The sequence below is a fragment of the Asterias amurensis genome, chromosome 16 (genome assembly GCF_032118995.1).
Source record: "Asterias amurensis chromosome 16, ASM3211899v1".
In the NCBI taxonomy this organism is placed as follows: domain Eukaryota; kingdom Metazoa; phylum Echinodermata; class Asteroidea; order Forcipulatida; family Asteriidae; genus Asterias; species Asterias amurensis.
The window spans coordinates 13,919,654-13,942,373 of record NC_092663.1 but is presented as its reverse complement, the minus strand read 5'-3'; the positions used below and the strand labels follow the sequence as shown (position 1 = coordinate 13,942,373).

At 40.6% G+C, this 22,720-nt stretch overlaps 2 protein-coding genes across 4 annotated transcripts in view; one reads left to right on the top strand and one right to left on the bottom strand.

The window, feature by feature from the left end:
• The window catches only part of LOC139948582 (uncharacterized), a 48,733-nt gene extending 42,784 nt beyond the window's left edge, over positions 1-5,949 (top strand). For all 3 annotated transcript variants that reach the window (XM_071946753.1, XM_071946754.1, XM_071946752.1), the window contains exons 8-9: positions 354-443; positions 1,138-5,949. In XM_071946753.1, the coding sequence (XP_071802854.1) occupies positions 354-443; positions 1,138-2,676 (1,629 nt within the window). In that variant the 3' untranslated portion in view covers positions 2,677-5,949. The remainder of the gene's footprint in view (positions 1-353; positions 444-1,137) is intronic.
• On the bottom strand, positions 5,019-21,983 carry LOC139948584 (polyunsaturated fatty acid 5-lipoxygenase-like). Its single transcript, XM_071946755.1, has 11 exons — positions 21,093-21,983; positions 14,831-14,875; positions 14,181-14,306; positions 13,380-13,477; positions 12,708-12,840; positions 12,061-12,156; positions 10,884-11,098; positions 9,920-10,179; positions 8,825-8,916; positions 8,225-8,398; positions 5,019-7,239 (listed from the first exon to the last, which is right to left on the bottom strand). The coding sequence occupies exons 1-11, from the start codon at positions 21,690-21,692 to the stop codon at positions 6,961-6,963; spliced, it is 2,118 nt and encodes a 705-aa protein (XP_071802856.1). The 5' UTR covers positions 21,693-21,983; the 3' UTR covers positions 5,019-6,960.
• Positions 21,984-22,720: the final 737 nt, after the last annotated feature.

Below are 22,720 nucleotides of genomic sequence, written 5' to 3'. Positions count from 1 at the left end.
ATACATGAATGCTCCAATAACCACCATCAATTTAAATAAGCAGTGAATAGACTGTTTTAAGTCTAACTGTCTATTTCTTATTTTTAATTTCCTACTGAAATTTGTATGACCTCGTTTTGTTTTATTTTTGTCTGCCTTCGTGGTTTTTAAATAAGCCGTATACACAACAGCTTTCGGACTATTAGGCCTATCGGTAATGGTATCATAATCAGTTTACTTTGTTTAATGTAGGCCTATCACTTTCTTTGTATGTATATTTTTTATTTGCCAAAACAAAGTAAATAAATTAGTCTGGTATTTACGGCCAGGTATAATTGTTTTGTATTTTATGTTGATTTATTTTCATTTTGTAGGTTGAAGTAGTCCATCAGAATGGGGAGGACGAACCACTACGCAATGACTACACTCTGATGGACATAGCGTACATCTACACATGGCGAAGGGTGCGTAAAGAATTAATCGTTTTCCATCATACATTTCTTTTGAATACTGAATGAGCCATTTGCGTGTTTGGTTTGAATATTGTCTGGTACAATGAAGAGCTTGATCACAAGTTACCGCTTAAACTTTAATTCCCCAGACTATCGAGACAGTTGCTATGTCGCCTGATTCAAGGTAAGATTTTGCGTGGTAGTTACGTAAGAGGCGGTGAACACCCACGCACAATTTTGAATGAATGTGTGTGGCATAATGGTACCAGGGCTTACTCATCTGGAGGTTCCTATGCAAGGGCTTGCCCAGAACCATCAAATTTTGACATGGCAACTGTCTATAGTCTGATGATTTTAATCGTAAGTAGTATTGACTGAGCAAGTCATTGTACAATACTTAATACATATCTAACTCGCAAAAGGCTTATTTTTTTATGGAGTTTTAAACTCGTGATTATAAACTTTACTTTGTTTCACGGTCAAATGCCTTTTCGGGATGGTCTTGTTGATATTGTTTAGATCGTTCTCAATACATAAACAATTTACAATTTGTCATTGTCTTGTTTTACATATTGTGTTAAACTACCGTTACATTAATTTTCCTTGTTGTTTTAGTTGTTAGGGAAAATGACTTGTGTGAACAATTTATAAATAGAGAATGTATCAAAAAAGAAAATTCCATCAACTTTATTTTGGATCTCCACAGAACGGTCCGCTACCCCTACTGTTTCGTGTGTTTGAGCCAGTATCTAAACGACTCAAGCGCAGCCAATCGGGTAACTCGTCGTCCTCTGATTCCATAGCGTGGAGAGACGTCGAAGAACCGATCGCAGCGTTATCAACCCAACCCAAGGATGTCGGTACAAAGCCCAAAACTCCATCACCTCTTGCGTGGACGGAAAGGAGTTCGAAAGTGTCCAAATCGTCTGAAGACGTACGGGGCGCGTCAAAGGAGACGTCGAAACCGAGCATGTCCTGGGCAGAAGCAGCTATGGCGATGTCTGGGAAATCTCCACAGGGTAGAAGGGCGCCCTCACCGAAAGCAAGTTCGGCCCCGAGAACTGAACACGTACCGGCTGTTGACAAACTCAAAAAGTCTTCCCAAGCAACACCATGTCCCAAGCCTCATTCATCCCCTACCATCATCATTGTGTCGTCTGCAAGGACGCCGCCTACGTCAGCGGAACCAGGTATCGGCGTTCCAAAGGTGGCGTTCACCACGTTGGCACCTTTAAGGCCGGTCATCACGGTACCAAAGTCCACCACTGTCTCTGTGAAGACAGTCGGTGTGACGTCAGCACCCCCACTGGCACTGACGCAGTTGAGTACACCTACACCATCTAGCGTGAGTCAACCAACTGTGCTGCTGACGACACCAAAGTGGAAGGAGTTGCCGAAAGGAGAGAAGGGCGTCGTGTTGGTTAATAAAGAGGCTGTTGTTCCTAAGGCGATGATTCAAATAAAAAGGACGATTTCAGAAGGGAGCAAATCCACCCAACCAACAGTGGACAGAAAAATCGCAGCTGATCTACAGACAAAGGCAACAGGATATACTCTCGGGCAAACGGTGAACGTGCAAGACCAAAATAAGAACACCATGGCTATGAAAGTCATCGCCCCACCCATAAAAGTCATTGCCCAACCCATAAATGTAATTAGCCAACCCATCAATTTAATTGCCCCACCCAAAAAGGTTATTGCTCAACCAACCAATGTAAGTGCCCCGCCCATAAAGGTAATTGCCCAACCCTTAAAGGTCGTAACCCAACCCATGAATTTAACTGCCCCGCCCATAAAAGTCATTGCCCAACCAAGCAATGTTATTGCCCAACCCATAAATTTAACTGCTCCGCCCATGAAGCCAAATAACCCTCCTGCAACTGAAAATGTCACTCTTAATGCCCCGACCACGTTGGCCGATGCCACGCCCAAATTGGCCGATGCCACACCCAAATTGGCTGATGCCATCCCCATATTGGCTGATACCATCCCCAAATTGGCTGATGCCATCCCCAAAGAGACTTATGACCCGCCTCCAAGGACCGAAACCATACCTGCAAAGACTGACGTCAGAAATGTCAACACCCTGGCCACTGGAGAGAGTGATTCAACCCCAGCAAAGACTGATGTCACGCCCACAACTGTTGACGCCACGCCCAAAAATGCTAATAGCACACAGGAAGAGCCAATGGATGTGTCCGTTTGTGACAATATCGTGATTGACAGACCCGTGTTGCTAACGTGATCAAGATAATTACCATATTCTATATGAATATGCATGAAGAGGTTTATTATGCAGATGGGCTTTTAGTAATGTTGAATAAGGAAACATGTATTTTTTAGAAAGGAAACACAGTATGAGTTTTGAATCAACAACAACTGTCTATAGATTTACAACGAAATACGAAACATTTTGAGAACAATTTCATTGAGATTCTGATCAAGAATAAATTAAGCTCTACTTTTACAATTATAATCATCGAAGTGGAAAGTCTTGTCTGATTTATAAATCAAAAGACAGGCCGAAAGAGTCACATCATGTGACTTGAGTGTTTCTGGTTGTAGGGTCTTTTCAGCGTTTTGACGCCGTAGAACTAAAACTGTCTGAATTTACCAACATGAATATTTCTAATTGATTCGGTGTTACGAGCATTTGCCATTGAAGCAGGTTCCAAATAAGGGTCAATGGTTGTTACTTCTGTAATCTTTTTATGATAATAATAGAAATTGTCCCAAGTTGGAATCCCACCCCCGTAACTCCAGTTGCAGTTCGATGGTGTGCGACATTAGTAAGATTGGAAGTTTCATTAATTTGCATAATTGTAAACGCCGTGCATCGTTGAAAAATTCCCTTAATATGAGTGCGCAATTGAAATGATTACGTTTTTGAGAAGTTAGTAAAACAGATAGAGTCAAAAACTTGATGTGCGAAATCACTGAAAACAAAGGTTTTTCGTGGGCTATTTTCTCGTGACTCCGCTGACATTTGGGAAGGTTTGATTATGTCTTGCTTATGTTAAGTTCAATTTTCTTCCTCTATGGTTCAACATAGCCCATGTAGGACTTTTCCTCTGCGCTGTACACATAATACGAAGTGTAAGGCGGCCAGGGCTAGGTTCAACATAGAGTGTGGATACCGGTCTCGGACAAAATGTTGTCCGTGTGCTTTCTTAGAGTGGAGATTGTTTGACATCTGACCCTTAATTCCTTAGGGTTTAAAAACTTTAAGAATTATATCGAGTTTAAAATGTTGCAAAATGTTGAGCTCAGCGTATTAATCAGTAGACCTCACTTGTTCAACTTCCCTTCTGAAAGACTTAAATTTTATTCAATTTTGAAAGAGTACCACGCGCATAGTCTGTGGAAGTAAACATTAAAACTTGGATTATTTTATGCATAAGCTTAATGTATACGCAATCAAGTTAACTTTTGTGAGGATTAAATTAAAACCATACATGAAAGTCATGTACATGTATATTATACATACACCTGTTGTGTTTGATTGTTATTTGCTATAAAACAAAATTTTATCATTGTTATTTTAATATTGTAAACCAACAAGCACTTCTGTTTTATATTGCGCCACAGCATATTGTAAACCATATTACATGGTGCTATGTAAAATGAGTAGGTCTCATCATCCAAACATAGTCCCACTCGCAGGAAAACACCGAATGTTGAAAAAATATGAAGCGCCTTGAGTGTCATTGAGTGACGGATAAGAACACTATTTAAAATCCAGTATTATTAATGAGTAGGGTATTGACCCCTTGCACGCGTATCACACGCGGCGACCAATGCCACGCTCACCGACCATGTTGGTGGGCAGTTAGGTTTACGTGTATTAACGCCGCGTCGGCTAAAATGCTCACTTCACTGCATAACGCGCAACAAAGAGTTATATAAAAATGCACAGTGAAATTGCCCACCAGTATGGCGCATTCAAGATTTTTCTGCTGATGACGTCAGGTGAAATGGCCTTAGCTTTCGATCCAAACCTTATTCAGAGCCACTATTTGTAATATTATTGGGTTTTTTTGTGTTACGTAATCGTGTCCAACTGATCGTGTCGTTCAGTAAAACTATCCCAATGCCAATGTATAAACGTCTTGACTAAAAACTATAACGTCAACTGTGCGCTATTAAAACAAATATACTTGTTTTAAAACTTGTACTTCACCACTTATATCATAACGCTTTGCAATAAACGTACTGTTGGCGTCATCAACGGTTGATAACACTAACTGCAGAGTTAACCCACAAACCCTTTAAATGGTTCAGGTGGCCTATTGTTTAGAAACCAATAAACGTATGTCGTCAAAATCTAAAGTTTATTATAAATTTGCATTAAAAAAAATTAATCCATCCACTTTCCCAGTGTCATCGATACAAAGCCCTCTGGGTTTCTAAATGGCTCTCTGCTCAATTTGTATTTTTTCTTCAAAGCCAAATTTTTATGATTGTTGTTTACTTGAGTGAAAATTAATAAACAAACTAACAAACGAGACGAACAAGGATTGAAATAAACTATCAAAGAGTCGTATAGAGAACCACCTACCACACTTTTTGTTTTTTTGTTGTATGTTTTATTCGCATAAAATATAATTTCGGATTAAATTTATTTCAAGGAAATAAGTACCTTTATTCGTGTGCATTGTAACAAGTAATCTTGCAATTAATGAACCTCTTAAATGCAGTGGACACTATTGGTAATTACTCAAAATAATTATTAGCATAAAACCTTTCTTGAAGACAAGTAATGGGGAGAGGTTGGTGGTATAAAACATTGTAATAAACGGCTCCCTCTGAAGTGCCATAGTTTTCGAGAAAGAAGTAATTTTTTACGAATTTTATTTCGAGACCTCGGGTTTAGAACTTGAGGTATCGAAATCAACCATCGAAACGCACACAGCTTCGTGTGACAAGGGTGTTTTCTTCTTTCATTATTATCTCGCAACTTCGATGACCGATTGAGCTCAAATTGCCACAGGTTTGTTATTTTATGCATATATGTTGAGATACACCAACTGTGAAGGCTAGTCTTTTACAGGTACCAATAGTGTCCACTGTCTTTAAACCAAATGATATCAATTAACACCAATAGAAATTATGCATTGATGACGTCATGAAGCCGCCATCTTAGAGGCAAACCAATGATGAAACACGATGGAAACGCACAGCATATGTTTTTAAGCGCTTTCTATCAAATTGGTAAAAATCGATTTATAAACAAACAAGTTACTATTACCCATGCATTACTATGAATAACTTCCATTTGACCTCGACGCGACTTGGGTGCCCCTATTTAAATGACGTCATACATAAAAGGTCTTTATTAATTATAAAAACACCAAAACCAACGTCGCACTAGAAAAATAATAATAACCGAATGACCAAAGCTATAAATAAAAAATATATAAGTTCTGTAACAATCTCTTTTGAAAAACAAAAATGTTCACCGCTAACCATACCATTTGCAGTTATATTAATAATACATATAGGCATACATCCAATAAAACAAACAGTTAATACTTTTAACAAAGAAAGTACTTCAACAATACACAATATAACTGAAATGCTGGAAAGTTAAAGAAAAACATGAAACAATAAATTTCATACTCTATGTATGAAAAATACACTAAACAATATTGGTAGTAAAACAATATTTCAAATGACATGCATATTAAGAATTACAAAGCAATGCATTAACTGCCATGCCTGATGCTAATGTTCTACATAAAATGTTGAAAAGATTAATATGTACATGTAAATTGCTACTAGCAACCAATCTACTTAGCAAATTGTTGCACCAGGTGCATGTAATTGGAAGCGGCCATTTTGAGTGGGTTCCCAATATACCAAACCATGTTATCACATTCCTGACCGTAGTGAGAAAATGGGGGTCTGTCTTTTTGTCCTTGCCCTTAAATCCCTGCCCGCATAGGGTGCGTTCGTTACGCTTCCCTGGGTCGACCCCTGTCTGTCCCAGTACGTTCAAATAGCTTTGACGGGGCTCCCCCGGTGCCCTGCTTGTGGAGTGGGTCACATGGGTCACCACGAGAGGGCGAGTGTGATCGTTCGATTAGCTCTTGTCAGGGGCTCACCCGAGTGAGCACCGCGGGGTCGACCCAGGGAAGCTTATCGAATGCACCCTATAACAGAAAATTATTTTACACATGTTACTTGCCAAACTTTATCGCCATATACATTGCTTGTGACTGGTATTTAGCTGGTGTTTACTTAGTATAACAATTGACTGAACTCTTGGCCGGTAATCTGATTTTACAAGCAAGGTTTTTTTTTTCGCTTAGGCAAAATTTTGTGCTTAAGCAGCTCTATGAAATGGACCTTGGATATACATTTCAGACAAAGATTGAACATAAATGAGAGTACTGGTTTTTGACCAACATTACCATTTGGCCGTTGGCCACGAATGCAAAAATCTTTTTATTAAAGAAAAGAAAGAAAAAAAAAAAAGGGTTCAGTGCCTTTGATAAGTAACCCTGTAAAATTGGGTTGACGCCCATCTCTAAATACTAATAGCATTTGGGACGTCCCTTGGGTTGCAGTACTCATACGGGTGCTCCCTGACCCCATTCCTTGTATCAATAATACTTGAGATCCGTTTCAAATCCTTCCTGAATTCCTCCAGTGCCGCCATGGAGATTGGACAGTAGCCGTACTGTACCTCGAAGTCACCAAGGCTATTTGTGGTCTTCTCGCTGAGTAGTCTGGTGACCGTCATGACGTCAACGGTGGTTGCTTTGTCTGGGAGGTTGTCCAGAATGTCTTCTTCTGTTCGAGGACTCTGTTGAGGGGAAATCAAATTATTAAAGACTTTTCAATACATTCAAGTCTCTCCAACAACCTGTCTCTGAGTTACCTCTCATCTTTCTGGTAGTGGCTGTTGAATGCACCGGAGCACCTTGTAAATCCTTATGTTTGGTGCTACACGTACAAATATTGGGTCTCAGAACTCACAACATCTCTAAAAACCTATCTTTCTGAAAAACGTATGTACTAAGCCTTTTAAGTACCTTGTGAACAGAACACATATAACGCTTTGATATGTACATACATAGACAGAAAGTCTTCCTTGTACTGTCTCAGTGTTCGTCTGAGTTGGATGTACATGTATTGATATTACACATTTTCACGTTCAGGCTGGTGACAGCTTTTTCGTTCTGCCCCTTGGCTATGGAATAAAGTTCCAACTCATGTTAGGAACTCATCTGGCCTCACTGCTTTACAACAGAGGCCATCAAGACCCATCTTTTTTCTGGTCCCATAATATTGTTTTATGATTATTGATTGTGATATTTGGAAAAACAAACAAACAAACAAACAAACAAACAAACAAACAAACAAACAAACAAACAAACAAACAAACAAACAAACAAACAACAAATCTGGGTTTATACATGTACAGTCCCCTCATACAAAAAAAAAACAATGAATAAATAAAATCTTTCTGGTTTTATATTCCTTTTTCCTTTCCAGCTTGCATAAGCCAAGTTTTATTCCACTATATAGAAGTATGGGTATTGACATAAGGATTAAGCGATAACCTGGTTACTGACAGTAACGCTTCTCAGATTCAAAACTACGGCAATAAAAACTAAGAACTTTTTACAGAGCCACATTATTTTGAAAGGTAAGGTTTCTCAAGATGCCCTATGCTATTCAAAACTGCTGTATGCTTCTAACAAAAAGTGTAAAATTTATATTAACTTTATGAGTGATTACCAAACATTTAAGAATCTTGATATAATTGGACATTGGGTGTGCAGTACCTTATCTTTAGGCGGGTCCATCTTCATGCCAGCAGGGTAGTGCGGTGGGAAGGCATAGTCATCATACTGGGAAAAGTTTGCCACACCGTGCGAGACACTGCAGGTGAACATGATTGGTGTCACCGTACTGATGATGTCCTCAACGGTTGCAAACTTACCGTCAACAGGCACCCCCTACAGAAAGAAAAATATCACAAAAACAAATTTAACATAATATTGTTCTATATACAAACAATGTGTGCATTACTGACACAAAACAGTACAGGGCTCAAATGGGTACATTGTCAAAAATTTCTGAAACCTACTTACTGTTAAATATACTGACACTAATTTTCAGATATAGTAACAAATCACAAATGTTGGAATTGATTTTCAAGTGTGTACCGGTAACTGTTTCTTCATTGTGCCCAGCCCCCCCCCCCCATCTAATGCATAATACAGATACTTTAATGACAAATACTACTGTTCCACTCGATCAAGTTGTCGCTCTTCTTAAATTTCTTCTAAAACAAATCTCCCAAACCCGTCCTCCTACTCGATAACAATAGAGAGTAAAAAAATCCCCCAAACCTGTTCCCCTCTATAGGCCTACATGCTTACCCGTATCTCCATCCCTCCTTGGTCTTGCGGTGCCGCCATCAAACGCCCCCATTCCAGGAGCTCATAATCGTTCTGAATCGTCTCAGGAGTTACTGCAAGAAAAATAAGAAGAAGAAAGAAACACAACCTGTCAACACAAAACCTTCACACTGTCTCCACTATATATGTCCTCTCTTGGAAGACATTCTTCAGAACGAAACCAAATGTTCACTTTGCTTTATGGCTGTGCACAACCTTCCTTGTACAATATTGTTTACTGTGGTTATTTTTGTCCTACCCCCCCCCCCCGATTTCACGAAACTCATCGCAAGTAGCGACGCATCGTAGTGTTTGCGATGCGTCGCAGACCTATAAGACACTACGCGGCTGCGACGAGTTCACAACTTACGACGTGTAACCGGTCGCAACTTTCACTTGCGACGCGTCGCAGCGCTTCGTGAAATCGGGGGCACTGTGTCGTGTCCAAGTCCTTGTCTGGGACAGGGCACTGTACAAAAGCAGTATGCCTAACTTTTCCCCTTGCATGTTGGTGATAGCATGTTAATTACATTCGATATTGTCTTTGAAATTTCTAATTTATTTTAATGTTGAATTACGTATAGCATCCATCTCTTCATAATTATACTCATTGTTATTTGGTGCTACATCGGTGGAAGATTTAAACAAGAAAGTTACATCGGTTGTGACACCATAACTTGGTGGTCTGGTTGGCGTAGTGGTATCTCACCTTCCCTTGCCTTCCACCTCGATAGGACCCCGGTTCGATTCACGCTGGAGACAGTAATATGTGGATAGGGTTCCCAGTCCCTACCTGAATGCGTATAGGTTTTCCCCTGGAATATTTATGCAGGGTTTTCCTTCCAATAGTTACCTTAAACTTCAACTTCCTTTCTCCTTCCTTCATTTTTCCTGGAATATGTAGGATTTTCTCTCGCACATCTAAAACTGAAACTTTTTTCATTGTCTTTTCCTCCATTTGGGTTATGAGCTATTTAGTGATTAAGTTTTTCTGAGAGTCCTTGTCTTCACAAACAGAACAAGTTAAATGAAAACTACTTATTTGTTTGACTTATGGTTCCACTACGTCCAACTTACAATAATGTGCTTCCACGACTTGTCTGACGTACTTCTCCATAGCTTCATACACAAGGAGGGCATCATCTCGGTAGTGGTAATTTGGGAGTGCCTCCCTGTCGTCCACGCCCCTCTCTTCCAGATCCTTGGGCAGGGTGGCGTCGACGTCGAGTCGCCACCTCTTGAAGGCGCGTCCGATCAGAGCGAACATGCCCTCCCGGCCGATGTTCATCGTCTTATCGACCCATCCATCAACTGAGATGAGCAGAGCTAATCCACGGCTGAGTTGAAGAAAAGAAAGGATAAGATAAAGATGATAAGCCATCTTCCCAACTTATTGCATCAACAATATGTATACAAACCAACAAAATAATTCATAAACTGTTCTCAGCAGTCAGTAACACATTGTCATCGAACTGTATAGGCGCAGTAGGCAATTGCTTCTTCTCTAGCGGTTTAAGCATCAAATTCAGAAGAAACGTCTGGCTGCCCAGAGTTTTAATCACCTTGTCAAAAAAACTCATTTCATACCATTTCCCACTGATATTACTTAAATCGTATTGGCTTGTTGTTTTTCTTCGATGTAATTTCGCTTCGTGATCGCTGCTATAAGGATGCCTGGATAAGTTCATGGTTGCACTCGCAAATTTACTACACTGTAGATTTTCTTATCGTCCACACCAAACAGTACTACAACCACAAGTCCTCAGATATTTACCCGTTAATGGCCACGAGTTGCACAAATCAAGAAATTGTAATTCGGTAACCAGACGACAATAGTCATTGTGAAATCAGGGTTCTTTGGGGAATCGAACCATCCACCTTGCAATTGCAAGCCCTGCAGTGTTCATGTGTTGTGGTGAGCTGCAGAATGAAGGGCGTCTGAGTACCAGTACTGCTGAGTACATGGTTGTAGTTGCAAGTTTACTACTATATGATCCACACAATACAATATACTTCAAATATAACTCCTCAAAATATGTACCTGTTAATGGCCATGAGAAAGAGGAAGTGCGGAGACAGGAGTCTGAAGATGGGATGAGAAGGAGAGAGGGAGACGTGCATTGAGACGGCAACCGACTCCATTGCAAGATGAGTCAGGCCGAGATGGGTGGCGGACTGGTGGTAGGAGGCATCAGCGAAGTTGAACCACATCTTAGCAAGGAGCCAGGTGTATTCGGGATCACTGGGGATGAAGATCTGGGGACGAGGAGGACACATGTTAGGAAACAATACACTGTGCAGGTCTTGTGTTTCAACAATGAATTGTGGATCTGAGATCGCCACATAATGTAGGGATTTGAAAACACTAATTTCGGGGCGTTTTTTTTCTGAAATCTGAGGTTTGATTGGTTTTCAAGAGGCTGAGAGACTTTAATATTTGTTGAGTATTTTTTAACATTAGCGTTGGTTGCTACGGGAATTTAATTAGTGTACTGTATCCTCAGGACCAGGAATGCCTTTAGCCAGCATAGGGTAGAGGGAATGTAACTAAACATGATTCTATACTTGGTTTAATGACATGCCCAATTTCCCTCTTGTTGGTGTTCCCTTTATATAAACCCATTCCCCCTTTACCATTGGAGCTTTCATTCACAAGTCAACAAAGCAGAGCGAAACGAACGGGTGACAGTTCTTAAAAGAGCCGGTGGTTGACAACAATGAATAACATTCCACAGTGAGAAAACGACTTTTCAAAGAACCAAAGAGTTAGGGCCCTTGCTGTAACGCAGTGATAAAACTAACGTTAACAAGAATACCAAGTACTTTCTTATATGAACACAGTTGAACACTGTCCGCAGTGAGACAACTACAAACAACCACAGAGATGGCCATTTCTGAACGAACTTAAAAGATTCATTCTTTCTTTTGTTCCAAGTTATTGAACACGGTTGAATAACATTCGGCAGTGAACAAACTACAAACGACCATAGCCCTGGGGGACTTTCGCTTTCATCTTATTTTACAGTAGAGTGAGGTTGAATAACACTCCTCAAACAAGTATACAATGTACATGGGCTCGAGTTTTCGAGTTTTGTGGTCTACCCTCTGCAACTAACTGAATTTTTTTCCAGATGTAGTTCATGGTAGTCCTGAATAACATGTGAAAGTCGTCAAGGGCAAAACTTGCACAGTAATGAGTTATTTTATTTTGAACTTACCGGATTCTCTGGTCCTTTCTCTTGTTCCAACTGCAAAGCAACTGGAACTAGGTTCTTGTCTTTGTTGACGAAGAAGAGACCAATGGGCGATATAATCTGGGAGGGTGACATTAAAATGAATGCATCTAAACATTTCTCGATGGAAGACTACTTCCTTTACATACCGTTTTTTTCTGGGCTCAATTTCTTAGAGATGTTGCAAGCACGACAAAATCATGCTAAGCAGACTAAAGTTACTAGCGTAGCTACCATGTACAATTTCTTAAGTTCATATTCTTTTTAACATATTTTTCTCTTCCTCAAAAAACGTGATAATAAGGGTTACTTTAAACTACTTTCATGCTATAGACATACTTCTCATTTGTTGAACCAGTACATCATATACAGTAGTTTGGGTGCTCCAATACAGGAGGCCTCCTCTGGGTGCAGCCCCCATTTGTACTTATTTTAAAGTTGTTATATATATAACTTTATTTATTTACTTGTAACGAATATTCCAATACTTTTGTTGTTGTGCAACAAAACAAACAAACAAACAAACAACTTTCCTATTTCGTTTCTTATTTTATTCCACACTGTTTGTAAAAGATGAGTCACTGAAAACGAAAACCGGATTCTTGTTAGCTCTTTACACTTTGTGTACTTACTGGGGTTCCTTTTTTAACCGGTAGCCCCTGAAGAATTTCATAGTCCACGTAGTACAGTTTCTTCGCTTCAATTGCTTCTTGGATGGTCATACCCTCCAGAAACGGTCCAACGATCTCATCAGTCACACCAAATCTTAAAAAGATAATAACCAGTTATAAACAGCTTTGTAGATAAACATGATGGCCATGGCATGAATCCCCACTCACTTTGCATGAATCTCCATCCAGTTTGTAACCCCCCCCCCCCCAATTGGCCTACCCTTAAAGACACTGGGCACTCTGAGGTATGGAGTTCAAGCATCTGAAAGCACACAACTTGTGTGACATTTATTATTATTATTATTATCTCGCAACTTGGAACAACCTCCAGCAGTCACCAACATACAAAACTGATGTTCTCAAGTCTATACTTCATTAGTCCACCCCATACCTCCAGCCAAAACGCTTTTATGGAGTATTTTTGTGAAAAAAAACCCAACCAAAACGAACTAAAAGAAAGAGAAACATACGACACACACTTATTGTATCACACCCTTTATAAATAAGATCATTATGGGATGCAGTCTAGTGGACTCTCATTTCATTTCCAGTGTCTTTAAACTTAAACATTGTGTAAAAGAATCTCCACTTTCTCGTCTATATTATCCTTTTAAGGAGAATGTTAAAACATACTTCTCTGGTATCTCTTTGAAAAGTCTGATCTGGGTTGGGTTGCATCGGATGAGTCGTTGCAGTCCAAACTCAATATCAGATTTCCACATTCTCATACCCTGAAACATAAACAAAACAAATTTTAAGGAATTATTCTATCGTTAGTATACTTTTTTTTCTTTTTTTAGTTTGTCCATACAATTATACCTTTTTTACCTTACTTTGTTTTTTTTTTTACTAGTGCCTTGTTTAGCACCCTAGAGCATGTAAACACGATGAAGGCTCTGCAATGTGTTTGGTATTATTAATGCAATTTTAGGGTGAACTGCTTGTAATGAATGTTTGGGTAGTCGGGTTGGGGTATTGGTATCTTTCCTCGCCTTCCACCTCTAGGACACCGGTTCATATCACGCCGGTTCATATCACGCCGGGGTTATGCTTAACACTGGATTATGCACACCACCTTATCATTGTGTGCGTTCGTTTAGCTTCCCTGGGTCAACCCCGGTGTGTGGCGGTGTTTTTTTCCCAGGACGAACGTGGGTAATTATCTGCACACGTTTGTCCTGGAAAAAAAAACCGCCGCACACCGGGGTCGACCCAGGGAAGCTAAACGAACGCACCCATAGTTTAACAGGTTGGGTGTTGAGTTACTATTGGAATGAGGACTGCACAGAAACTGACGGTGCTTTGGACCAGGTACCACTTTAAGAGTCCAGTTTGGGTACTCTGACGTGTTAGCTCGGCAATCATAATCATAATGTCAACTAGTTTGTCACCACTAGCGCCCTCATGTGGTCGAGGGTAAAACAAAAAACTTACGGATGGTTTTTCAAAGACCCCGTGGTAGACGTTGGAGAGGTCATCCAGATTGCGCCATTTTCCGGTGAACTTCTTTGAGATTTTGCTCTGGAGAAGAAGGTTTGCCTTCCGCTTGGCAAGATCAAACTGTAGAGGGGGGAAACAAAATCAGATAATAAAGAGTATTTATAGGGCGCCAAAATCCACCAAAATGAGGTGCTCAAGGCGCACAGGAGGGGGAACCACACACAGCAAGGAAAATAAGACAAATAGACCAGTTACATATAGACGAGATTAAACAAAGTGGTTTTCAACTTAACCTTGAAAGTATTGATGTTAGAAATATTGCGGATTTGAAGAGGTAAGTCATTCCAGAGTGGGGGTCCAGCATGGGAAAATGACCTACATGTATCGCCCCATCATACTTGCTACTCTTAGTAACCTGTAGCATGCATGTATTGGAAGATCGGAGAGATCGCACAGGAGTATAAGCTTTTACCAAAGAAATGTTATATATAGGAGCAGAACCATTAATGCAAATGAAAGATAAGCAACAGAAGTTTGAAAGTAATACGAGATTCGACTGGTAGCCAGTGTAGATAAAATGAGGAGCGAAAATAAAATGAAGAAACAAAATAAAAACCATGTTTTATTTGTATATTATTACTCACCACATACTCAAATGAAAACTTCTCATCTGAAGGTAAATCAGCCACCTGAAAAAAAAAAAAAAAAAGTCTTTAGGCGAGAAAAGAACTTCATAATGATGGTTATTTTATGTCATTTGCAAACCGCAGTTTCCGTGTAGGTAAAGGCAGTGGACACTATTGGTAATTACTCAAAATAATTATCAGCATAAAACCTCACTTGGTAACGAGAAATGGGGAGAGGTTGATAGTATTGTGAGAATATTGTAAAACATTGTGAGAAACGGCTCCCTCTGAAGTGACGTAGTTTTCGAGAAAGAAGTATTTCCACAAATTTGATTTCGAGACCTCAAGTTTAGAATTCGAGGTCTCGAAATCAAGCATCTGAAAGCACACAACTTCGTGTGACAAGGGTGTTTATTTCTTTCATAGTTATCACGCAACTCCGACGACCAATCGAGCTCAAATTTTTACAGGTTTGTTACTGTATGCATGTTGAGATACACCATAGAGGAAGGACAGAGACCCTTCCTCTATGGATACACCAAGTGAGAAGACTGGTCTTTGATAATTACCCATAGTATCTAGTGTATTTAAACTAAAACAAATGGACCAAGTGTACAAAGATTCGTCGGGGAAAACCCTTTTGTCAATATAACACATATCAACCACGACAATTTGATTTAATACCACAGTGGCCCCTTTTCTTCCCTACTCAATACCAGAACTTCCGGTACAATGTTAAGGATTTCACGAACCAAGCCAAATCCGCCTACAGGGGAAAACCCCGCTATTTCCTCATGTACTGTTCATTTTTTGATTTCTGACATGCTAGTTCGTTATGCAGTGCTATCTCTGCATGAGTCTAGTCTACGTCAAGTTCAAGTTCCGCAAAAAGTGTGCGTATTACACCAAGTGGAATGTAGCCTTGATCAAGGCTGTTGACGTACTGTTCCCCGGCCCGGTTAGCTGCACACGCATGCAGTGCATACACCATAGAGCTATATAGCTCTATGGCATACACAAATGTACATTACCATACATTGTACAGCGAGAACAGTATAGCGTAGTCGTGAGTACGGTCGTGTCTTTCTACTTTCAACCTCGCACACGTGGCTCAAACAACAAGGAAGTACCCATGTACCGTAAGTGTACCGTATACAGATGGTACATGTATATGTACAGTACGTATGTGTGTACATACGCTGTATACGTATTATATGCACTGTGTTATGTATGGGGGTGCACTGGTGGAATTCAGTGATGTGGACTGGGATTTTGCAGATCGCGGCTGCCTGTAGCGCCTTGATCAAGGCTAAGTGGAATGCGGAAATAGTTTGGCAGCAGGCTTCACTTTAGCCTTTAGTCAAGGCGCAAGCGGTGGCAGCCCCAAACTTTCACGCACGAAAAAAATAGACCAGCGCGAGCGGCGAAGTGCGACGTGTGCCTTGACTAAAGGCTAGCCTGACTTATTATAGAAACAAAAACAAAAGGAATTTTAGGTTGGACAAGAAAATATCACACAACTACAGGACAGCAGAACAATTCACAGAAACCGGTGGTAATTTCTTATAACAATACCAACATTAAAGAGACACATTGCCTTGGATCGGACGAGTTGGTCTTTGAAAAGCGTTTGTAACCGTTTTTTATAAAATGCATATGGGTAGAAAGATGTTGTAAAAGTAGAATACAATGATCCACACACACATGCCTCGAAATTGCGTGGTTTTCCTTTTACCTTGTCGACTAACACGTCGGCCATTTATGGGGGTCAAAATTTTGACTCCCATAAATGGCTGACCGTGTTAGTTCGCACAGTAGAAGAAAAACCACGCAATTTCTACTTTTAAAACATCTTTCCAACCATATGCGATTTATAAAAAAACGGTTACAAACGCTTTTGTTTTGACCAACTCGTCCGATCAAAGGCAACGTGTTCCTTTAAAGGCAGCATGGACACTATTGATACAGTTGGTGTATCTCAACATAATTTTATGCATAAAATAACAAACCTGTGAAAATTTGAGCTCAATCGGTCATCGAACTTGCGAGATAATAATGAAAGAAGAAAAAACACCTTTGTCACACGAAGTTGTGTGCGTTTAGATGCTTGATTTCGAGACCTCAAGTTCTAAATCTGAGGTCTCGAAATCAAATTCGTGGGAAAATTACTTCTTTCTTGAAAACTATGGCACTTCAGAGGGACCGTTTTGACAATGTTTATAATCAACCTCTCCCCATTACTCGTCACCAAGAAAGGTTTTATGCTAATAATTATTTTGAGTAATTACCAATAATGTCCACTGCCTTTAATGTGATTGCATACATTTGGTAATTGGAACCCACTGCTTGTTTCAGTCATATCTATAGTTGTGAACAATTTTAAATAATGGTAGAGTTTTTTTTAATATTGCCGAAAATCTGGAGCGGTTACGCCCACGAGAAATTTTACTGTCAGTAGACAATTCTCAGATTGAAATTTTTTGGGATTTCTTTTCCCATGAGGGGTGTTCAAACTTACACCATGGTCGTTGTCAAACAGCAAACCCTAAAAAGGAATCAAGATTTACATCATAAGAGTCATTATAAAAAAAGACTATTATGTGAATTTTTTTATTTTTTTATTTTAACTAACAACAATGCTTATTTCGATTCGCTCTTCAGTATAGTTATGTGACAACACTCATTGTGCATGGTACAACCATAACCTAGGTAGTCAGTTTTTAATGAAACGTGTGAATATGCTGTGGTTTTTGAAGGACTTTTCCAACAATATTGAAACCATATGTTTTGTCGAAGACAACCTCGATCCAGTTATTGAAAAGTCCAAAAAGAGTTCGAGGACACCGATGTCAAAAGATCACAAGTACAGTTTAAATTTACATCATAAAAGCTTACTAATTTTATGTGATCAATAGATCATACATATGCATGACTGTATGCTTCGATGTTGAAAGGACAAGGGCACCAATGCATATTCTCCTTGGTAAAGGGCACCCTATGAAGAAACTGTAAATATCTACTTGATCATTTCAAGGGCACCAAGGCAATGACCAGGGGGCATGGAGGCAATCGCCTTCGTTGCCTCCGTGAAGAATCAGGCAGCATATACTTGAATAATTTTTAAATTTCATCCAGCTTGTCTTTCTTTGTTTCCGGTTACAACCCGAGCGTCACTGTCCTTTAATGAGAGGAAATTCACAAGCTGAAGAACAAGCAGGAAACCACTGAACATAATGGCAAAGTTAACAATGTTGAGTGCAGATAATCAGCCAACGGAACTCCGCGTGAGCTTGTCTCAAGTGTTTCAAGGCAACGGTTTGTTTCAACTATCGGAAGTGACCTTGTACCGTGTTCGCGCACGACTAAATCCCAATTATACACAAGCAAAAAAGTGCGCCAAAGAAACCGGTGGGGCGTGATTAGCAAAATTGTTATTTTATTTCTTGAAAAACGGATCATAGCCTTGAATATTAAAAGTTGTTAATGACGTCTTCGACACCCTTATGTTACCAATCAATCCATTACTGGAAGGGGTGCAAGGGTTATAGAGCAATTTTGTTTAAACAAATTATAATTGTTTTTGAAAGTGGGGCGGGGTATCATGCATGGACGGTGCAACTTTTGGTGATTCCTCTAATAATTAATGACCAACTTTAGTAGGTGGTAAATAAGAATGCAACAACCAGTCTTCTCACTTGGTGTATCTCAACATGTGCATGCAATAACAGACCGGTGAAAATTTGAGGTATGACAGAAAGACACCCTTGTCACAAGAAGTTGTGTGCTTTCAGATGCTTGATTTCGAGACCTCAATTAATTCTAAATCTGAGGTATGGAAGTTACTCGTTACCAAGTAAGTTTTTATGCTAATAATTATTTTGAGTACTTACCAATAGTATCCACTGCCTTTAATACTCTTCAATGATAGTCAGTAAAAAAATAAATATCTAATTTCCGTTTGCAAGAACCCGATACTTTATAAGTATATTCAGACTAAAAGTAGGGCAATTTTGAGGAACCCTAAATATATTGGTGGGGCCCACCGTGGTTTCCAATATAGGGCCAGTGGTGGATTTCACAAAGAGTTAGGACTAGTCTTATCTCGACTTAGGACGAGTTACTCGTCCTAACTTAGGACTAGCTGTACGTTTATGATATCTCTTAGGACTAGTCCTAAGTTAGGACTAGTCCTAACTCTTTGTGAAATCGACCCCAGGTCAATCATGGAGTGAATTGCTCCATGGATCAACACATTTACGTTGTATGCTTCATGACAGGTTCTGTCGATCGAAGACTTACATTTTAAAAGCTTTATTTATAAAGCTTTTAAAATGTAAATCTTCGATCGACCCGTTGGGGCATTTCGATCAATGACTGCCTTTATGCTGCGCAGTCAGGTGAAGAAGCTATAGAAATTGCATAACTTTACTCCTCACCAAATTGCCTTCCAGCGTCACCGTCTTGAAATCCCTACCGAAGAATTGTAACGAACAATTGTTTGTTGTTTTATTATACTGCAAGCAAAGCGAACCTACGTGTACACCCCCTTTGTTATGACATCCCCGTTGTACCACTACATTCCGAAATGTGGGTTATAACCTCAACCCTAGCCCTAAGCAACACCCTATAAGCATAACCCTAGTGTGTAAATCACGGGGGCCCAAGTTCATGGCTCTTCTTACCGCCGAATTCTGCGCTTACGATCACGATTCGATCCCCGCTTACGTACAAGCGCCGAATTTCCGAGCTAGCCTTGCAAGCGTAGAATGCGTTGAGTACGCTCCCGCAGAAGCCAAGATTCGCCGCTAACCCGTGAAATACGCTTGCCGTAAGCACATAATTCCCTGCTTCCGTAAGCGCCGACTCTGTGCTTACGGTCAGCTTAGAGCCATAGTGGGTGCGTTCGTTTAGCTTCACTGGGTCGACCCCGGCGTGTGGCAGACAATTACCCTCGTTCGTCCTGGTAACAAAAAAAAAAACCGCCACGCACCGGGGTCGACCCAGGGGAGCTAAACGAACGCACCCAATCTTGGGCCCCGGTGTTTTCCAAATTAGGACGTGTTGTAATTTTAAAGGCACTGGGCACTATTGGTTAGCATAAAAACTTACTGTTATCGTTTATTAATGGAGAGCTGTTGATAGTATAAAACATTGAGAGAAACGGTTCCCTTTGAAGTAACGTGTAATTTTCGATAAAGAAGTAATTTGCCATCTTAACTATTTGAAATTGGTTTCGAGACCTCAGTTTTTGATTTTGAGGTCCCAAAAACAAGCATCTGAAAGCACACAACTTCGTGTGACATGGGTGTTATAAATACTCTTCCATTATTATCTCGCAACTTCGACGACTAATTGAAATTAAAGTTTCACAGATTTGTTAGTTTGTCCATCTGTGAGCAAAACTACCACCATCGCTTTGGGCAAGAATAGTACAATTTCACGGGTGCTTTACTCGGAATTCTCATTATTGATTTTCCAAATATACTGTGGTGATAACTCGAAATTAGCACACATTGCACATTTGGACCACATTGTGCTCCACACGACACTATTATCATAATTAGTTGAGACAGCTGGTAGGGATTTTGATTATGTATTGTTCCTCAATTGCATTTAAAATGGTTCATTTGTGTAAATGGATGATTCTACCCCCCCCCCCGTCGTGTTTGACCATACGTTATTAGAGTATCTAGTGTACTTTCTGTTGTTCCTGTATTGAAGCAATCCCCATTGGCTTTGAACACAAATGACTAGTGAGGACACCTGAAAACAAAGGACCGACTATTGTGAGGTCAAACTGGTCAAACAATGAGAGACTTAGGCAAGGGCTCTGCGTCAGTTTGACCCATTTCTGCGTAATTTCTGACTCAGATTCCGGGTCATGCGAGCGAGAAATAGGTCATGTCTATGGCCCTATACATAGGACTCTTTCTCTGTAGTATAATACAAAAGTGCAAAGCCGCCAGGGCTAGGTCATGTCCAACAGGACCAGGGGTGGATTTCACAAAGGTAGTCCTAACTTAGGACTAGTCCTAGGCAATGCTAAGAGATAGGACCAGTCCTAAGTCCTGTGAGTCCTGTGAAAAAAAATTAATATTCTTTATCCCCGATGCAAATTTAACTTTAAGGTTAGTTCTTAATTAGGATGGGTAACTCGTCCTAAAAACTCGGGATAGAGATAGTCTTAACTCTTAGTGGATCATAGAGGTAAAATCCACCTCATTTCCGGGTCAAGTGTTTAGAGTGGTGAGGATGAAACCCTATGAATAAATTCACATACCTGGCAAGGAAGACCTGCTTCTGGTGCTTGGCTCTTGAATTGATAGAGTTTACGATGCATCGCCAACTCCTCCTTGCGTTGTGTATCTTTGAGCGGATCATGCTGAGGCAAGAGGCTGTCGAACTCGTTGAATATCACCCTCTTCTTCCCGGGGATCCATCTGTGGACCGGGAACTGATACGGCCCCTTCCTCTCACCGCCCTTCGGCGTCTCGTAGATGTCGATCTTCTCCAGGTACCACGCGTCGAAAGCCCCGTGGGTGTCACGCCACAACTCGATCCGTTTCACGGGTCCGAAGTTAGACGGTAACTTCGCCTTAAACTCATCGGTCTTCCCCCGTTCGAAGTCATCGTGGAAGAGCCTATCGAGTTTGACTTCCTTGGAGGCGACATCATTGGCGTTGTGTAGGATTATGAAGATGTTTGCGTCAGTACCAGCACCCTTGCGATCACCCGTCTTGACGTAGATCTTGTAATGGGTGTGACCGGCTGCAAGGTTGTCATCGGATTCGGATTCTTTCATACCGATTGCTGGAGGAGCAGGGCCACCGTTGTCAGTTTCGTCACCACCACCGCGACAACATGTCAGTAAGCAGGCCATGTTGACAGCTAAATATATATAGAGCTTCTGTAAATACAGACTGTAGGGTGATCAACTCCTAGTCCTACTACATGTACACCTGCACGTATACACAACTCTTGTGCCAACTTATTGAAACGAAAGTGGTATTCGTTTACTTGTGTGTGTTACAGTATGTTAATGTGCCACACCACGCACACACACCGCCACCAACCAGAGAGTTTTTCACTTGTCACCGTATTGATAAACATGTACATGTACTGACCTTGCCACTCCACTCTCCACCACCCGAGTGAACAGGAAGAAAGGTCGAGTCTGTAGTAGGCCCAGTGTTGTTCCGGGTCCAGAGAGCTACTGCTGTGTTTACTCTGTCCTTACTCTATGGTTATATCATGCTCACGTGTCGTGTGCGAGGAGGATAGGCTCTATGTGGACTGGTTGCCTAAAGTGCGAAGTAAAGACCATAAAGAGAGACTGCCGGCCTGATACTTCACGGAGGCAGAAAAGGCGATTGCCTCCATGCCCTCTGGTCAATGCCTTGATGCCATTGAAATACTCCAGTATATAATTATTTACAATTAACTCACAGGGTGCCCTTTACATACCTTGATGCCTTTGTCTTTTTAAAAACGAAGCACATGCCCGAGAGAGGACCACATAATCTACGGTAAAACCATGCATTGAGAATACCATGGAGGGGTTTAGTGTCTACCTCCAAAGATTGGTAAGACCAGTGCTCTTTGGTCTGGTCATGCCACATTGCCACGGTACTAGAAGTATCACTGTCGCAATCGGCTCATCAACGATCATGTCGATCTCACGAATTGTGTCAACGCCTTGTTCTCCCTTGGGACCAAAGTTCGAAAGTATATAAGAGCGCACAAATTTTCAGATCGACCCCAAAATGTTGTTTTTCTTAACTGTAAGTTCCTGCTTTAAAAAAAAAAAAAAAAAAAAAAAAGGCTCAACATAATATACAACTTTTGGGCCGTTGCAGCACTGTGGTTCATCGATTGTACAGCTCTGCATACGCACATGGTGACAAACCC

Excerpts from the sequence above, each read along its gene's own strand:
- LOC139948584 (XM_071946755.1), bottom strand. The coding sequence starts at position 21,692 with ATGGCCTGCTTACTGACATGTTGTCGCGGTGGTGGTGACGAAACTGAC. Across the intron at positions 14,876-21,092 it reads AAGCAGGTCTTCCTTGCCAG|GTGGCTGATTTACCTTCAGA; the intron begins GTATGTGAATTT and ends TTTTTTTTTCAG. Across the intron at positions 11,099-12,060 it reads AGAAAGGACCAGAGAATCCG|ATCTTCATCCCCAGTGATCC; the intron begins GTAAGTTCAAAA and ends CCTCGTCCCCAG.